Source organism: Arachis ipaensis, chromosome B01, assembly GCF_000816755.2.
Source record: "Arachis ipaensis cultivar K30076 chromosome B01, Araip1.1, whole genome shotgun sequence".
Classification (NCBI taxonomy): Eukaryota; Viridiplantae; Streptophyta; class Magnoliopsida; order Fabales; family Fabaceae; genus Arachis; species Arachis ipaensis.
The window spans coordinates 93,473,942-93,491,686 of NC_029785.2; the positions used below are offsets into that span (position 1 = coordinate 93,473,942).

The window sequence follows — 17,745 nt, forward strand, 5'->3', positions numbered from 1 at the left end:
GCATAAGACTCTGTGTGGTAGGGTGTTACATTATGGTATCAGTGCAGTTCGTTCCTGTAGAGCCTGAGGGACGGACTAACTATGCTTCTGTGCATTCTCTGTATTTGTGTTTCTGTGCTATTAGGATATCTGACTGATATAACTGGCATAAACATTCATGAGCATGCATTTGGGACTTTGAGCATTAGACTTCCGATATTTGAGACTGATCAACTTGATATCGATTGTTTGGTGTGTATAGGAAGCAGATGGCGCTTCGTTGACGCGATCGGAGCCGTGGGAGAGGACGTGCCGGTACTCATGGGCCAAAAACTAACCCGAACGACCTCGTGAATTTCATGGCTGCATTGCAGAACATGGCTGCTGCTATGCAGGCCACCGCTGAGGCACTTGGGCAGCAGATGAACAACAATAATCATAATCATGAGGGAAATGGCAGAAATGGGACTCAAGGTCCAATGACATTAGCGACCTTCTTAAAGGTCAATCCACCGAAGTTCAAGGGGACTACCAATCCAACTGAGGCTGACACTTGGTTTCAAGCTGTGGAGCAAGCACTGCAGGCGCAGTTGGTACCTGAGGAACAGTGCGTCGAGTTTGCCACTTATCTGCTCAATGGGGAAGCGTCACATCGGTGGCAGGGAACCCGACGTCTCATACAGCAGGGCGATGACCCTATCACCTGGGATACCTTCCAGGAGGAATTCTACAAGAAGTATTTTCTGAATTCTGCTAGGACAGCCAAAGAACTGGAGTTACTGTAGCTGAAGCAGGGGACTATGTCTGTATCCGAGTATACAAATAAGTTTGAGGAGCTGTTTAGATTCTCCCGTATGTGTCAAGGAGCTCCAGAAGACTTTGAGGAGTGGAAAATGCATCAAGTATGAAGGAGGACTCTGAAGCGACATCTATAGTTCCGTAGGGCCTATGGAGATCAGGACTTTCTCTGAGTTAGTAAACAAGAACAGAGTTGCCGAAGAATGTGTGAAGAAGGCAGCTGCAAAAAGAGAAAGCCAGAGGGGATCATTCCCACTGAACCGAGGGAAGAGTTTTTCTCCTAGAGGTCCGTCCTTTAAGCGGGGAGGTTTTGCACCACAGAGGACTCAAGGTCAGAATAGCTTCAGAAGGCCCAACAACAACAACATTGCTCTGGGGAGAAGATTCGGGAAGCAGCCCCTGAATGAGCAAGCTTGTGCTAGATATGGGAGTTACCATTCTGGTGTTCCGTGCAAGGTTGGATGGGGGTTGTGTTACTCATGTGGGAAGCCAGGGCATAAAGCCTCAAACTGTCCAGAGAAGCAGAGACAGGCTACTGAGAGAGCACAGCAGCCTGGATGGGTGTTTACTACTTCAGCTATAGGTGTCGAGCGGTCTGAGGCACTTATCAGAGGTAAATGTGAAATGGCCGGTCAGATTTTGAATGCCTTGTTTGACTCTGGTGCATCCCATTCATTCATTGCATTTGAGAAGGCTAGTGAGTTAGGATTAAAAATTGTGGTGTTGGGTTATGACCTAAAGGTATATAATGCCATCCATGAAGCCATGGTAACTAGGCTCGGATGTCCGCAAGTTTCCTTTAGGGTCAAGCAGCGTGACTTTGTACATGATTTTATTTGTTTGCCGATGATCGGTCTTGATCTTATCTTGGGGTTGGACTGGCTGTTTAAGAACCACGCTCTGCTCAACTATTCTGCAAAGTTAGTGTACTTTATGCCGGAAGATACAGAAGGGCTAGTGGTGGTAAATAACTATTACTTGAATTCTATGGTAGCGTATTATTCTGTTGCTGAATGTCAGGATATTTTGTTGTTAACCGCCAGAGTCTCGGGTGATGATCAAATCTTGGAGCAGATTCCAGTTGTGTGTGAGTTTTCGGAGGTATTTCCCGACGATATTTGATGAATTCCCACCAAACCGAGAGGTCGAGTTTGCTATTGAGTTGGTACCTGGAACAGGGCCAATCTCGATTGCCCCTTACCAAATATCGCCTTTAGAAATGGTCGAGCTCAAGTTTCAGCTAGAGGATCTATTGGGTAAGAACTTTATCTGCCCAAGTGTTTCTCTGTGGGGAGTGCCGGTGTTATTGGTGAAGAAGAAAGATGGGAGTATGCGGCTTTGTGTGGATTACAGGCAACTGAACAAGGTCATAATAAAGAATAAGTATCCGCTGCCGAGAATTGACGATCTCATGGATCAGTTATAAGGAGTCGAAGTTTTCTCCAAGATCAATTTGCGATCTGATTACCATCGGATAAGAGTGAGAGAAGAGGACATCCCTAAGACCGCTTTCAGGACTCATTATGGTTGTTACGAGTACACTGTAATGTCTTTTGGACTGACAAACTCTCCTACAGTGTTTATGGACTATATGAATAGGATTTTTCATCCGTTTCTGGATAAATTCGTTGTTGTCTTCATTGATGACATACTGGTTTATTCCAAGACTAGAGAAGAGCATGCAGAACACTTGAGAACCATGTTGCAGATACTAATGGAAAAGAAACTCTATGCAAAACTATCAAAATGTGAGTTCTGGAAGAGTGAGGTAAAATTTCTGGGTCACGTAATGAGTAAATAGGGGATAGCAGTAGATCCTGCCAAGGTGGAAGCAATGATGGAGTGGAAGTGACCGACCTCAATTACTGAGATAAGGAGTTTTCTGGTATTAGCTGGCTACTATCGGATGTTCATCATGAGTTTCTCGCAATTGGCTTTGCCGTTGACAAAGTTAACCCGCAAGGATGCGCCATTCGTTTGGACTTTTGAGTGTGAAGAGAGCTTTCAAGCGTTGAAACAAAAGTTGACTACCGCACCTGTGTTGGTGTTACCTGAACCGAATGAGCCGTTCGAGGTGTATTGTGTTGCCTTACTAAAGGGCTTGGGATGCATGCTGATGCAGCACCGGAATGTGCTGGCTTATGCCTCACGACAATTGAGACCTCACAAAGTCAATTATCCAACGCACGACTTGGAGCTTGCTGCGGTTGTGTTTCTACTAAAGGTGTGGAGACATCACCTCTATGGGGTTAAGTTCTGAGTCTTCTTTGATCACAAGATTTTGAAATACCTCTTTGATCAGAAAGAGCTCAATATGTGACAGAGGAGGTGGACGAAGTTATTGAAGGACTATGACTTTAAGTTGGATTACCATCCGGGAAAAGCAAATGTTGTGGCGGATGCACTAAGTCAGAAATCGCTTTCTGCCGCTTGGATGATGCTTCGAGAAGAGGAGTTGCTCAGGGCATTCGAGAGTTTGAAGATTTGTGTTTGGAAAGTGTCTGGAACCTTGTGTTTGAGCCAATTACAGATCTCAAGTGACTTTAAATCTGAACTTCTAAAGGCTCATCAAAACGATAACGTATTGCCGAAGGTGTTGCCAACTATTGAGAAAGGGAAGCAGTGGAGAGTGTCAGAGGATCAAGATGGGCTGTGCAGATTTAAGGGTAGGATCATTGTGCCAGATGTTGGGACTCTGCGGCAAGACATATTAAGGGAAGCGCACAAAAGCAAATTTTCTATCCACCCTGGGAGTACTAAGATGTACCATGACTTAAAGGCTACGTTCTGGTGGCCTGGTATGAAGAATGATGTGGTAGAATATGTCTCAAAGTACTTAACTTGTCAAAAGGTAAAGATTGAACATCAGAGACCTTCTGGGACGTTACAACCTTTAAAAATCCCGCAATGGAAGTGGGAGAGCATTCCGATGGATTTTGTATCGGGACTGCCGAGGACTAGGACCGGTTTTGATGCTATTTGGGTAATTGTAGACTGACTGACGAAGTCGGCTCACTTTTTACCCATTTGGATGAACTATACTCTTGAGGAGTTAGCGTGCCTATATATCAAGGAGATTGTGAGGCTTCATGGTGTGCCTATGACTATAATTTCTGACAAGGATCCCCATTTTACTTCGAGGTTCTTGGGTACATTTCAGAAAGTTTTTGGAACCCGTTTGAGCTTAAGTATAGCTTACCATCCTCAAACGGATGGACATTCTTAGAGAAGAATTCAAACCCTAGAAGATATGTTGAGGGCATGTGTTTTGGACCAGCCGGCGAGCTGGGATCAGTATATGTTGCTAGTGGAGTTTGCGTACAATAACAGCTACCATGCGAGTATCAGAATGGCTCCATATGAGGCTCTTTGTAGGAAAAAATGCCAATCTCTGCTATGCTGGTATGAAGCCGGGGAAAAGAGCCTGTTGGGGACTGAGATGATAGTCAAAACCACTGAACAAGTTAAGAAAATCAGAGATAGGATGCTCACTACTCAGAGTCGTCAGAAGAGTTACGCAGATCAAAGGCGGAAGCCCTTAGAGTTTGAGGAAGGAGACCATGCTTTCCTTAAGGTTACTTCGACAACAAGAATAGGTAGATCGATTAAGACAAAGAAACTAAATCCTCGATACATCGGTCCGTTTCAGATTCTTGAGAGGGTTGGACCGGTGGCGTATCGAATGGCTCTACCACCTTACCTTTCGAACCTGCATGATGTATTTCATGTGTCGCAGCTTCGGAAGTATACTCCTGATGCTAGTCATGTGTTAGAACCAGAATCGGTTCAATTAAGGGAAGATTTGACTCTGCCGGTGACTCCGGTCAAGATTGATGACACAAGTTTTAAGAAGTTGCGTGGAAAAGAGGTTTCATTAGTGAAAGTGGCATGGAGTCGAGCCAGTGTTGAGGAGTACACCTGGGAGCTTGAGTCAGAAATGCGAGCAGACTACCCACACCTGTTCCCAGGTAACTAAATTCGAATTTTGTGGGCAAAATTCCCATTTAGGTGAGTAGAATGTAAAATCTGGTTAATTAATGGCTAATTAACCCATAAATTAAAATATATTCTAGAAAGTGAGAAATGAGGTTTTTATGGTTTAATGTGATAGAGAAAATTAAAACGAGAATTTCGACACCAATTTTAAAGAAATCGGCTCAAGATTGGGCCGAATGGGCCAAATCGGGCCAACTGGACCCAAATGGGCCCAGGGGCCCAGCCAAGCCTCACTAATTAATGAGAGCTCAGCTCTCTTCTCTTCAAAACAACGCACACACACTGTAAAAAGAAAGGGAAAGGGGGAAAATTAAAAACCCTTGTTCCAATTTCACCTCCAAACTTCCATTGATCATAACATTTGATCCGGAGCTCCGATTAACACACTGTTTACGGCCACGTGACTGCAGCATCGAGCTCTACAAAACCAACACAAGGAATCTTGAGGAAAGCTACATTTTCTTCTTCGAACTCCAGCCCTTAGTTTCGAGTTTCATGGGCAAAAATGTTGAGATTTTGAGCTCCTTTGTGTTATAGGATCAAATTAACTTGAAGAGAAGGCTTGTTCTTGCTCCCTTGGTCCTTGGGTAAGGTGAGATTCTTAACCCTAAGCTAAAGACTTGAGATTTTGTGATTTAGTGATTAAGTTATTGTGTTTGGGTGTGATATTATGGCTTAGGCATTGTATATGTGTGTTTCGGAGCTTGATTGGTGATTTTGGAAAGCTTTGGTGTGGAATCCCAAGCTTGGAAATCTGTTGGTGAGATTTTGGAGACCTTGGAAGTTGAATTTGAGAGTGTTCCGGGTGGAATGGGAATCGGTCAAGGTATGATTTTGGTTTCCTATATCTAAAATATAATGTCGTTGTGAAAACGTAGGCTAGTGGCCTTAGAATAGGGTTTTGAAATAATGAGGTAGTTGATGAATGATGTAATTTGTGTTGTTGTGCATAAACTTAGTTGATTGTGACATGTTGATATATTTGATGAATGAATTAGATTGAGATGGATATACGGGTTGATATGTTTAATTGATGAAAAGGTTGAAGCTCTTGTTGATGAGCATATTTTTGGAGTTTGATATTGATATGTGAAAATATATTGTTATTGATGGAATTGATTAGTGTTTTGGAAATTGAGAGAGGGAAGGTTGAATATTGAATTGATTTATGGAATGTTGATTATGATGTGAGATTTGGCTAAATATGGTGGCATTGGTGGGTTGATGATTAAAAAGGGGTTTGAAAATGATTGATGTTGGAATGGTTGAGTTATTGGTTGATTTTGTATGGGTTAGTAAATGTATGTTTGAAAATGGGGAGTTTAAAAGTTGTGGTAAAAGTAGAATTTTGATGAACTTCAACGGATCATATCTTGAGCAATTTTTTTCAGAATTTGATGATTCTTATATCAATTGAAAGATAATTTCATAAGCTTTAAAATGGTTTAAATTTGATTGAAATCTGAATATTGCGAAAGGAGATATGATCGTTGGAAGTTTTGGTAAAAAATATGAATTCTGCAGATTCTGCAGAATTTGTGAGTTCTGAGTTATGTGCGCACGCACAGCCCTGTGCGCACACACAACCTGTGGAATTCTGGAGCCTGTGCACACGCACAGCCCCGTGCGTATGCACAAGTGGAAATGGGGCTGCTGTTGGGAGCGTCAGCATTCTCTGTGCGCGTATATGGCCAAGGGAGTTTTGGGAGCTGTGCGTACGCACACGTTGGGAATGACACGCTGTTGGTGGCGCTAGTATACCTTGTGCGTGCACTCAACCCTAAAGATTTTGTTTTCTATGCGTACGCACAGACTTGTGCGTACGCACACTTCAAAAATCATTTCTGGGCATGTGCACGCACACCCCTGTGTGTACGCACGCGACCCAATCCTTTTCTAAAGCTATTGTTTTCAAGTCTTTCGCATTCCCAACAAGCTTGTAACCTTTCGAAATATTTTTTCACACTTATAAATCCCCAATTTTATCCTTTAAATATTGAATTGATATAGAATGCCTAGTGATGAGAGTAAAATTAGGGAAGAGGGTAACTTGTGGAGGAAAAAAGGGGACGCTATGATGAGTATGATGAATGATGATGATATGAGTTGTTGAGGAGAAGGGTGGAGTGCTGTATATGGTATGAGCCGAATGGCTGAGGGTTATATGAGCCGAATGGCTATGTATGATACTGATTATGGCTGAGTATGGATTATGATTTGTAAGCTAGATAGCTGAGATGAATATTAATGTATGGCTGTGATTGAATGTATATATGCTGAATTGAATTGTTGGTATTATGATTGATTGCACTCCACCTATCTGAGATACGAGTTTTCCTGGATGAAAGCAGTGGCTAGCCACCACGTGCTCCAGGTGGAGACTCGATACTCTACTGACCCTACGTCGTAAGTGTGGCCGGACACTGTGAAAGTCCCGGATGAGCTCGCCCCCGTAAATATACACCAGTGAGGGTGTTCGATATATATGAAATTATGATTTATGAAGAGTATAACTCGAGTTGGGGATGCACGACAGAGGGACAGTCCAATGGTTAGCTACCATGACTTATCGGGTTGGTTTTATAACGAACAGATGAGACTCATCAGCCACTAGGACAGGCATGCATCATATGTATTATATGTGAACTGATTGGAATGCCTAATTGCTTGCATCATTACTTGATAATTGCCTAATTGCCTTACTTGCTTCCTACTTGTGCATCTCTTTGTTTGATATACTTGTGTTTGCATCTCTATTACTGTTGGCGGTTGGGAGGTTTGCAGGATTTAGAAAGGGATATTTAGTTAGAATTGAAGATCCTTAAGTTAGTTGCCTACTTTTACATTTCTCATGGTTTAGTTATATTTATATGCCTTGATTATAACTTGGGAGTTCTAGGATTGCCTTCGGCTTTTCCAGGACATTACATGTTAGATATTTGGGCACTGTTACCATGCTGAGAACCTCCGGTTCTCACCCATGCGGATTTTGTGGTTTTCAGATGTATGACGTGATGCTCCTCGCTGAGGCATGTTGGAGACTTTCTTTTGGCGGAGATCCTTAGCTTTTGGGATTTTGTTTTGGTCATTATATACCTGTTTAGATAATATATTCTTCACTGTATATGTATTTTGTATTAACTCCTCTTAGAGGTTATTTTGGAGAAATAGGTTTTGTATTTTGTCTTTTGGGTTCTTTTGGGCAATTCCTTTATATATGTATATACATACTTATATGCTCGGACCGGTTATCTTCGCAAGCCGGGTCCCGAGTCTTCATATATATGTATTTTGGCACTCTTTTGTATATCTCTTAGCATTAGAATACTTTTTTTCTGTTTCATTTACGCTATCGATCGAAGTGTTGGACATTTTGATTTAACGGTTTTGATTTACCCATTTTTCTTCAAAGGCTCCTAGTTATAAACATCTTTGCAATACTATACGTACTAAATTTTATTTTAGAGGTCGTAATACCTCGCCACCTCTATTTTATGACTTAAGCATAAGACTCTCTGTGGTAGGGTGTTACATTCTTACCCCCTATCTCCATCCCTTTCAGCTATTGGTGCGAAGGTTTAGTGTGGAACTATAAGAGGTAGAAGATTATTTTCACAAGTTGAGTTGTTAGAATTTATTTTCCCCTCGTCGTTTATTATTTTGGTTTTAGAAGGGTAGAACTTGTAATTGAGACTCTTTGAAATAAGTCTATGTATATAAAGTTATGTGGATATTCATACTTTTGTGATTAAGTGGATATTCATACATTTCGGTAACAAATTTGACAAATAAACTCTTTTTTGTAATCATTTAGATTTTTTTTTGTCATAATATTTTGTTACAAAATACTACTTGTTTTTGTAACATTTTTTTTCTTTTACTTACAAAATAGAAGGTTCATTTTAAAATAATTAATTAAATAACTAATATATCAATTAATTTTGTAAACACGCTAACTAAACATTTATATAACATATAATCATATAGATTAATTAAAATATCTTACTTGTCATTAAGATTCTTTTATAATAAAATAAGTCCTACAAATTCAACTAAATATAAATTTTTCCAAACATAAAATTTGTATTATATAGAATTTATAATTCTTGACTCTTCTAGCATATTTCAGTCAATAGAAAGTCTAATATATTAACATCAATTTTGTACCCCTACAAATATGAACAATGAAAACTAAAATTAAAAAATAACACATAACATTATTTTCATCAAAGTAAAAATTGAATTAGAACCTACAAGTTAAATAACTAATTCTTTGAGAAACTATTCTCAAAGTTCAAAATTAGCCAATCAAAGATGCAAATTATCAAGAGTTGATATAAACTGATGCTAATTAATCACAATTCAATTACAACTCAGTGAACAAATTCATTAAATTTGCATAAGTATTAATTGTCAAATAATCACTACAAAACACAAATATTCCACCAAAATCCTCATAACAAATATACTTGACTTTTTTTTATGTTTTTACATTCATAAAGCTCTATAATCAGGTTCATGTCAAAACACAAGATAAGAACATTACAATATGTAAATTCTGAATAATTAATAAATAATTAACTAATAAATTAATTATTATTCAAAAAAATTAGGAAAGTAAATTTGGTAAGTTAGAAGGGTAAAAATGTTTAAAATACAAATTTTAATACTAATTTTAAAGATTTTGGCCCAAAACTGAGCCAACAAGCCGAACCAATTGAGCCGAGCTCAAGTGGGCCGAAGCCCATTCACATTCCATGCTGAAGAGAGGAGAATCAAGAACCAAAACCTAATTCTCCAATCACTTTCAACTTCAATTCATCATATCTTTCAATCTGAAATTTTGATTGACGAGCTGTTCGTCTCGGAGTCCTCTTCAATTCTAACTAAACATTATGGTTAGGATCTATAAATTTCATGCCCAGTTCATCAGTTTCCACATTTTTGCAATTTTGGTTTGGGGTATTGAGAAATTTGGTATTCTTGATGATTTAGGTGTACTCTAGTGCCGAGATGTTGTTGGATTTTGTCTAAATCATCCGTGGGTGAGGTGAGAAACTTATAAACCTTGTGAATCTTTGATTTTTTTGAGTTTAGGAATTGTTATTGTGGTTACATATGAAATTGTCTAGTGTTAGATTGAATTCTTGTGAAATTAAAGTCAAAGTGGTGAATTGGAACTAAGTTATGGTGGATGTAAGCTGGTTGAGTTAATTTGAAGACCTTAAGGCTTGCGAAGAAGAGAATTTGTGGCGTTTGCGGCTTAGGGAGAAATCAACCAAGGTATGATTTTGGTTTCTCGTAGTTATTGTATAATGTTACATGAAAACTCATTTTAGTGGCCATAAGATAGGCTTGAATGCTTTAAATTGTTGAGTTTGGTGGGTTAAATGTGTGTGTGTGTGTGTCTATATATATATATGTATGTATGTATGTATAATATGTATGATGAGTATTATGATGTAAATTAAAAAGGATATGTGTTGGAATGAGGGGGAAGGGGGGAAGTGTGTGTGTGTGTGTGTGTGTGTGTGTGTGTGTGTGTGTGTGTGTGTGTGTGTGTGTGTGTGTGTGTGTGTGTGTGTGTGTGTGTGTGTGATTAAGTATAATGATGATAGTTGATGATATGAAAGGTGAGATTTGGGTCCAAGGTCGTGACCGATAAATTCGGGTAAATATAATGAATTAAGATTGGTGTGGTTTGTATTTGGATTTGAAGAATCTGTATGTTAGCCTGTTGAGGCATGAATGTGAATATGATTGGTGTTGATTTAGTTGAGGAATTATGGAAGATATGTATAGAAATTGTTGAATAGATTTAGAGTTTTGGATGTTAGTATGTTGTGAAATGAATGGAAGGTGTCGAATTGAGTTTTAAGGTTGTTTTGGGTATGAAACTTTGGTTTAAAATTGAGAACTTTGGAGAATTAGCGGTTTGGTGCTTTTTGATAAAAGTTAAATTTTGACCAATTTCGGCGGGTCATAACTTGGCTTTCGGATTTTCAAATTCTGTAAAACTTGCCTTAAATGAAAATTGGGTCCGTGAAGTTCATGACGTTCAAAGAACGGACTAAAAATAATTTTTAACAAAAACAGTTATGCGTGTTCGAAGTTGGGTGTAAAAAACTGATTTTTATGAACTTAGCAGCTTTTTGCTAATTTTGCAGCCCATGCGTACGTGGATATACATGCGATGCGGACCCTGGACTCTACCCAGACATCCCACGTATGCGAATAAGGGTCGCATACGCGAGAATGGAAGATTTCACACTTTCGCATACACAGAATTCTATTTTGGCTGAAAATTATGTTTTTGAGTTTTAAAACTACCCCTCTAGTTTTCCAAACCTCGGTAACTATTTTAAGGCCTGAAGGCTAGTTTTTAGATTACAGAAGAAGAGTGAAATTATTGAGAAAGTTAAATTGAAGTGGAAGGAGGACTGTGAAGAGAACAGATTAATTAATGAGGTGCGAAAATATTGAATGTGGTATGAGATTGAATCTGATTGAGAAAGAGACCTCGGATAAGAGGTAGCGGCGTTATCCACTTGCTCCGGGTAAGAGTTGAGATATCGGATAAGATACAGTGGCGTTGTCCACTTGCTCCGGATAAGAGACGAGGAAGAAGAATGATGAGAACTGAGTTTAGTTATGAATTTTGAATGAATATGAAAGAATTGAAATGATATTAAGAAAGAATTTTTGTGACTGAGATACCTAGACAGTGGCAGTAGTAGTGGTTCGTTCCACTTACTCTGGATCAGTGATTATGATGCCTAGGCAGTAGTAGCAGTAGTGGTTTAATCCGTTTGCTTTGGGTTGAGTTCGTAAACACCCGCCTGCATAGTATGCAGTAGTAGTGGTTCAATCCACTTGTTCTGGGTCAAGTGGGTAGTATGCGAGGAGTTGTGGCTCAAACCTGCTTGCTCTTCGAGGTGGTGTTTCTGTCCAAGGTTAGCTACCAGGACATGTCAGGTTTGGCTATATAACCGACAGATGATATCATCAGCCATAGGACAAGCATGCATCATATGCATTTGTATACTTTGCTTGAGTGTGTATTACTTTGGTTTGCCTAATTGATTAGCTATGCTTGTCTTCTATTTGTCCTACTTGCTATAATTGCATCCTATCTGTGTTTTCTTTACCTGTCTTATATGTCTTTGCAACTGAGAGGTCCCTCATATGACGGAGGTGTGATGAGGGCTGTTCTATATGGTGATTAGAAGGTTTGAAGAAGATAGAAAGTGAAGAGTTAGATTAGAATTAGAATCACAGGATAGATTGCCGAAACTTATGGTTTAGTATAATCTTTAAGTTTAATTTTGAGTATTGGAGTTTTAGGAATGTCTCTGGCTTTTTTCAGGACCTTATATATTATCTATGTGGGCCCCTTTACCATACTGAGAACCTCCGGTTCTCATTCCATACATATTCTGTTGTTTTTCAGATGCAGGTCAGGAGGTACCTCACTGAGCATTCTGAAGACTCTTTACAAGTGAAGAACTCTTTTGGGACTTAGTATTTGTATTTTGTTTATGAACATATATGTAAAAAATTCTTCACCTTGTATATATTATATTTTATCCCTCTTAAAGGTGAACTTGGAGAAATAGGGATTTATTTGGAGTTTGAGTTAGACTTTTGGGTTATATGTATATGTATACTCTGGCTGGCCTTTGATTCGCAGGTCGAGTCTAGAGCTTGTTATTTGTATCTTTTGAAATTCTGATTTTATATATTATCCTTTTTCCGTTTGATCTTATCTCACTATAAAAATAATCACTTTTAGCGGCAATTAGACATTAGCCGTCTTATGCTTCACCGCTAAAAGGTTTTAGTGGCCATTATAACATTTGCCGATAAAGACCACTTTAATGGCCACAAAAAGTATATAATTTTTAGGAGCAATTTTCTTTGCAATTTATATGGCCACTAAAAGTAATTCTAAGATGGAAACATTGTTCACTTTTAGTTGCCATTACTATTGCCGCTAAAATCCATTTTACCGGCAATTTATATGGCCACTAAAAAAAATTCTAAAATTATACTATTATTCACTTTTAGCTGCCATTACTATTGCCGCTAAAATCTTAAAAAATTTTTTAGTTATATTATACTCATTTTTTTAGAAGCAACAAATTATTTTTTTTCTAGAATTTCAATTATTTTTACTAACAATTATTATTATTATTATTATTATTATTATTATTATTATTATTATGGATAATACAAAAATGCTAAAATTAATTACTACAAAATGAGATATTTTATTAAATTCAAAATATTGATACACAAATTTCTCTTGAAAAGTAATAAATCATGTTACAAATCTAAACAACAAAAAATGCTACATGCCTATAACTATATTACATCAATGTAGCGATACAAGTGTTAGCAATGATCTAAATTTGCACCTTGAAAAGTAGCCTAACTTTTATTTTTAGCAATTGATCTAAGAATTTAAAAGTAGCATAACTTTCATTTTTAGCCTAGATTTGTTACTGCTATGATTAGAAGCTGGTGTCTTTCCCATTCCTGTAACAACATCAAATATTGTTGGAAGATCAGTTATCATAGTAAATAGTCTCTTCCTGCATGTAAAATGAGAGCTGGATATTACTTAAACATGACCAAAAGGACAGCATCGCAAATCAATTACAAACTTGAGAGGATACATGAAAACAAACTAAAGCATATTAGAAAACTTGGGGAGAAAATCAGCATCATGCAAATAGTATCAGGACTTATGACATCAAAAAACATTGAATACAATTAGAAAGTACATGTTTTTATACTACAAGAAAAGGAATGAATCTGATTAGTAATTAATTAAACTTAAAAATTTGAACTCTCTGATGCTCAAAGATTATAGAGATAAAACCAAAAGGTTCTGCTAATCAAACTATGAAACAGAAAGTAGCTCAACTGGGTATGATACCAATAATAATGGATAAAGTAATGAATTCATATTCTAATTAAACATTTAGTTACGGGTTACTAGTTGCAGCCATCAACATGGTCAACTGTACAAAAGCTAACTAAAGTGCATCAGGTGCTATGATTTTCTTAAGTTGCACTGCCTACTTCTATTGTCTTTTATTATATAGACATGCGCCTCCTTTATGTCTAATTATTTCTTTCTTACAATTTGATTTTTGTTTACTCATTCCAAGAGCAACTAAAGCCAACTCTATAAATCTATTTACTTATATAAGAAAACGGTTATACATTTGTAAGGTAATTATTTACAATGATTATGAGAAATAATAAAAAAATATTTGAGGGAATTTGAATTAATTAAATTAATTAATGTGATGAAGCTAATGTGTGTAAACCTATAACTTTGAAGCATGGGAAGCTGGCTGAGATTATAAACATTATTTCTCTCCATTTTTTATTAGAAGCCTATGATGATCAGCCATTACTACTGTCATTTATATATACACACATAATTAAATTCATTAGGTTTGCAATTAAGCAAAAATGTAACCCTAATTACTCATTGATAATCTTGCAAAGAATAATTAAAAAAATTAAACTAAACATTTTATATATATGTACCTTGATAATTTGTGTCCTCTACCTTCTTGCTCCTGTACATATAGAAAAAAAAAAGAAATAGATAGATGGAAATAAAAAAAATTAACCAAATTAAAATATTCAAATTCAGGTTGTGATAACAATTATGTAACTTCATATATATACCTGTAAATGACTCTTGACATGAGCAATACTTAAACCTTTGATATTCATCAATTGAAGAACCAATTTTGATGTTGCTCCTATATATACACAACCCAAATAAGCAAACATTATTTAAAAAAAAGAAGCAAATATATGTAATAATAACATACAAATTAACTAAACTATGGAGTTAGTTAATCATTACCAGAGCAAGATTAAATAAAATTGGAAAAGAAAATAGATATATGTTAATGGAATAAAGTAACTTACTCTCATATCTTCCAAGTCTTTGAACAGCATGACAAATCGAAGATGAAGATTAGGGGTCCAACGCATGAAAGTAAGCATCAGAGAAAGCACAGGTAATACATTTGACCCAAGCATATGCTGACCTGTTTCTCCCAAATATCTCCATTACTTTCTCTAGCAGTTCTTTTCAAGAGCTTTCCAAGGCACTTTTACTTTGGCTGCATTTTATTCTCCTTTTAGCAGAAGACTTCTTCCTAGATAAAGAACCACCTGAACATTTCTCTTCAACATCAGCCTAGGCCGAAGAGGTAGCATTGAAAAACCTTCCTGATTTAAGTACCTAAAATAATTCAAGAACCTTAAGTAAACTGTTTCAGAAAATTCTTCAGACAAATCAAAAGCAGAGACGGTCTACCGATTTAAAACAATTCAGTCCAGTTCATTTTCAGTATCAAGAGGGTTCCAGAGGTTGCTTCTCAACCTATTAAATTTATTGAGTCAAGAAATATGCAAGAAAATTCATGAAGATAATAACCTATCAATAAAACTTACGGGGAAGACAAGATCCTGGGAACATCCATGTAATCGGCAATCGAAAACCTGAAAAGGTGAAAATTGACATTAGGTCTGCTGGCGAGATATAAAGATCAAAAGAAAATGAAGGCTATTCAGTACCCCCCATGGGATAAAAGGCTTACAAAACAGCGTCGGCAAAAAAGATTGTCAAATGAGTCAAGAGCTGCTTCAAGATCCTTTTCCAGAATAGACTTTTCACTTTGAGAAATATCTTTGGTATCTCCATTCTTGGAGTCCCTTGCAGCATTGTCTTCGTTACTAAGAGTTTCATATCTGGCATGTATAAGACATTTGATGGTGATTCATATCTCTGTAAAGCCAGCACAAAGGAAATGGGAAACGGTTGGACAAATGCTTACACTATGACCAGATAAACCTAATTCTCTAACGGTCATGCTGTAAAATCAAACCGCATAATATGAAATCCACAAAACTATTTCTCATGCACAAAAGAAAAATGAAAAGGTGAAGAAAATAGAAACTCATAACAGATGTGATGCATGGAAATGATAACTTTGAAAAAAGAGCACAAAGTCACTTCAAATTTTAGGTCATTTGATGTCATCAACATTAAGATAGAATATTCCAAAGATAAGGGATGCTATTGAATTTTCTGTTTACAGTCAGAGAGATCAAGCCATGGTCACAGTTTATCAGACTATTAGAATTTCAAACACATTAAAGCATCATTCCAAATGCTTGTTACCTATCCAAATCAAATAGGAACCAGTGCAGAACCAACAACACTAATATGCATACCAACATTACAATACATTGAAACAGAAATCAGTCAAAACTCAAACTAGAACTAAAAACTAAATAAATAGACCTTTATAATAGCAGAGTATGTTTTTTAAATATCCAGAAAATCTTCAAAAAAATTTTGAACTGAGATCAAGAATGAATTGACATAATAGAGAGTTTCAAACCATATAATAAAAGAGAATTGACATAATCAAATAGAAATTAGACTTACAAGTAACCGAAAATGTAATTAATTAAGCAGGGCTGGTGAAACAAACATTAATCGAAGAAAGGAGAGTGTTGAAACCAATGTCATCGCCGCTGCTACCGGAGGAGGAAGACGTGCGTGATGCTACTGGTGTTGTCTCGTCAGAGCCTACTTCACATGGCGGCCATGGAGAGCAAGCTGAGCGACGGCGATAACAACACCAAAATCCTGCAGAATTTCAGAATTAACAAAAATATAAAATGAAAAACAAAGGGGAGAATATCTACCGGCGGTGTAACTAGTGGCAGTGAAGGTGAGAGATCGGCAATGGCAGAGCAGAAAAGACAAGAGACGAATGTAGCGACAAACCTCGTTTGCGAAGAAGGCGTTGCTACCAGATCTGGAGATGCATTGCTACCAGATCTGGAGATACGTTGGTGGAGGACGCGCCTTGGCTCGATCTGAACTGCGGTGGCGAGGGTGGCAGCGCCGGTTACGGCGGGCTTCTGCGGTGAGCTTAAGATCTCTCTAAATCTCTTTCTCTGAATCTCTTACATTACAAATTTGTTTTTTATATTTATTAATGGTAATAATGATAATTGTTAATATAGTATAATTTTAGTAATTTTAATTAGAATAATACTGGCTATAATACTATGGCCACTAAAATTTTTCATTAAAAAAAGCTTTTTTATTTATTTATTAGTGACAATTATGACAATTGCCATTATAATATATAGTAACAATGGAAAATATATAATTGCTGCAAAAAACATAACTTAAATTAAAGAATTAGTGGCTATTATATTATTGCCACTAAAAGTTTGTCGCTAAAACATATTTTTCTTGTAGTGTCTACTTTTCTGCATTGATCCGATCGTGAGTGATGCATTTTTCTGTTGGTGTTTTGTTCAACTTCTTTTTTAAGGCTCCTAGTTATAATTTCTTTTGACTATATTATATGCGTATTTTTATTTTTAGAGGTCATAGCACCTCGGCACCTCTGATTTACATCCGAGGCATAAAGCTCTGAGTGGTATGGTGTTACACAATAATTATCATAATGAAAAATCCAAACCTGAAAAGAGAAAGTTCCAAAATAGCACACCATCAAAATTTAATAAAGAAGTGAAACACCATCAACAGAATTATTTTAGAATCATTAAAATCAACCATCAACAGTTATTTTAGTTTTATAAAAATTATAAAAACAAAAAATTTAACAAAAAAAGTGGCAACAACATTTACAAACATACATATCATAATTACCTATCCCTCTTACAAATTTAATAAAGATCAAGGCGAGGCAAAAAAATAATAGCTAAGATAATACAACAATAACAAATAAACAAAAAAGAATATAACTCTTCTGAAGCTTCGTCGTCCATATCCTGAAAAGGAATAACCTGTAGGGGAGTGAGAATGTCGTCTTTGCTTGTTCTCACTATAGGGTTACAGAAATTACTATAACAAGATACGTAAAATAAAAATTATTCTTAGAGTACAGT

At 36.9% G+C, this 17,745-nt stretch overlaps 3 protein-coding genes across 7 annotated transcripts; 2 read left to right on the forward strand and 1 right to left on the reverse strand.

The window, feature by feature from the left end:
- On the forward strand, positions 928-1,899 carry LOC107609282. Its single transcript, XM_016311171.1, has one exon. It carries the CDS (start codon positions 928-930, stop codon positions 1,897-1,899), a length of 972 nt encoding a protein of 323 aa, XP_016166657.1.
- Positions 4,127-4,753, forward strand: LOC110266243. The gene has a single exon (XM_021110506.1). The coding sequence runs from the start codon at positions 4,127-4,129 to the stop codon at positions 4,751-4,753; it is 627 nt and encodes a 208-aa protein (XP_020966165.1).
- LOC110271637 (PHD finger protein ALFIN-LIKE 3-like) lies at positions 13,020-16,784 on the reverse strand. 5 transcript variants are annotated; one of them, XM_021122661.1, is made up of 5 exons: positions 15,262-15,279; positions 14,980-15,004; positions 14,482-14,558; positions 14,338-14,377; positions 13,020-13,367 (listed from the first exon to the last, which is right to left on the reverse strand). In XM_021122661.1, the coding sequence occupies exons 2-5, from the start codon at positions 14,985-14,987 to the stop codon at positions 13,229-13,231; spliced, it is 264 nt and encodes an 87-aa protein (XP_020978320.1). In that variant the 5' UTR covers positions 14,988-15,004; positions 15,262-15,279; the 3' UTR covers positions 13,020-13,228. The 5 variants fall into 5 exon arrangements, 2 of the variants coding, with proteins under 2 accessions (XP_020978320.1, XP_020978326.1); XM_021122667.1 differs by lacking the exon at positions 15,262-15,279 and having other exon boundaries at positions 14,830-15,135; XR_002362211.1 differs by lacking the exons at positions 13,020-13,367; positions 14,338-14,377; positions 15,262-15,279 and adding exons at positions 16,262-16,465; positions 16,607-16,784 and having other exon boundaries at positions 14,980-15,049.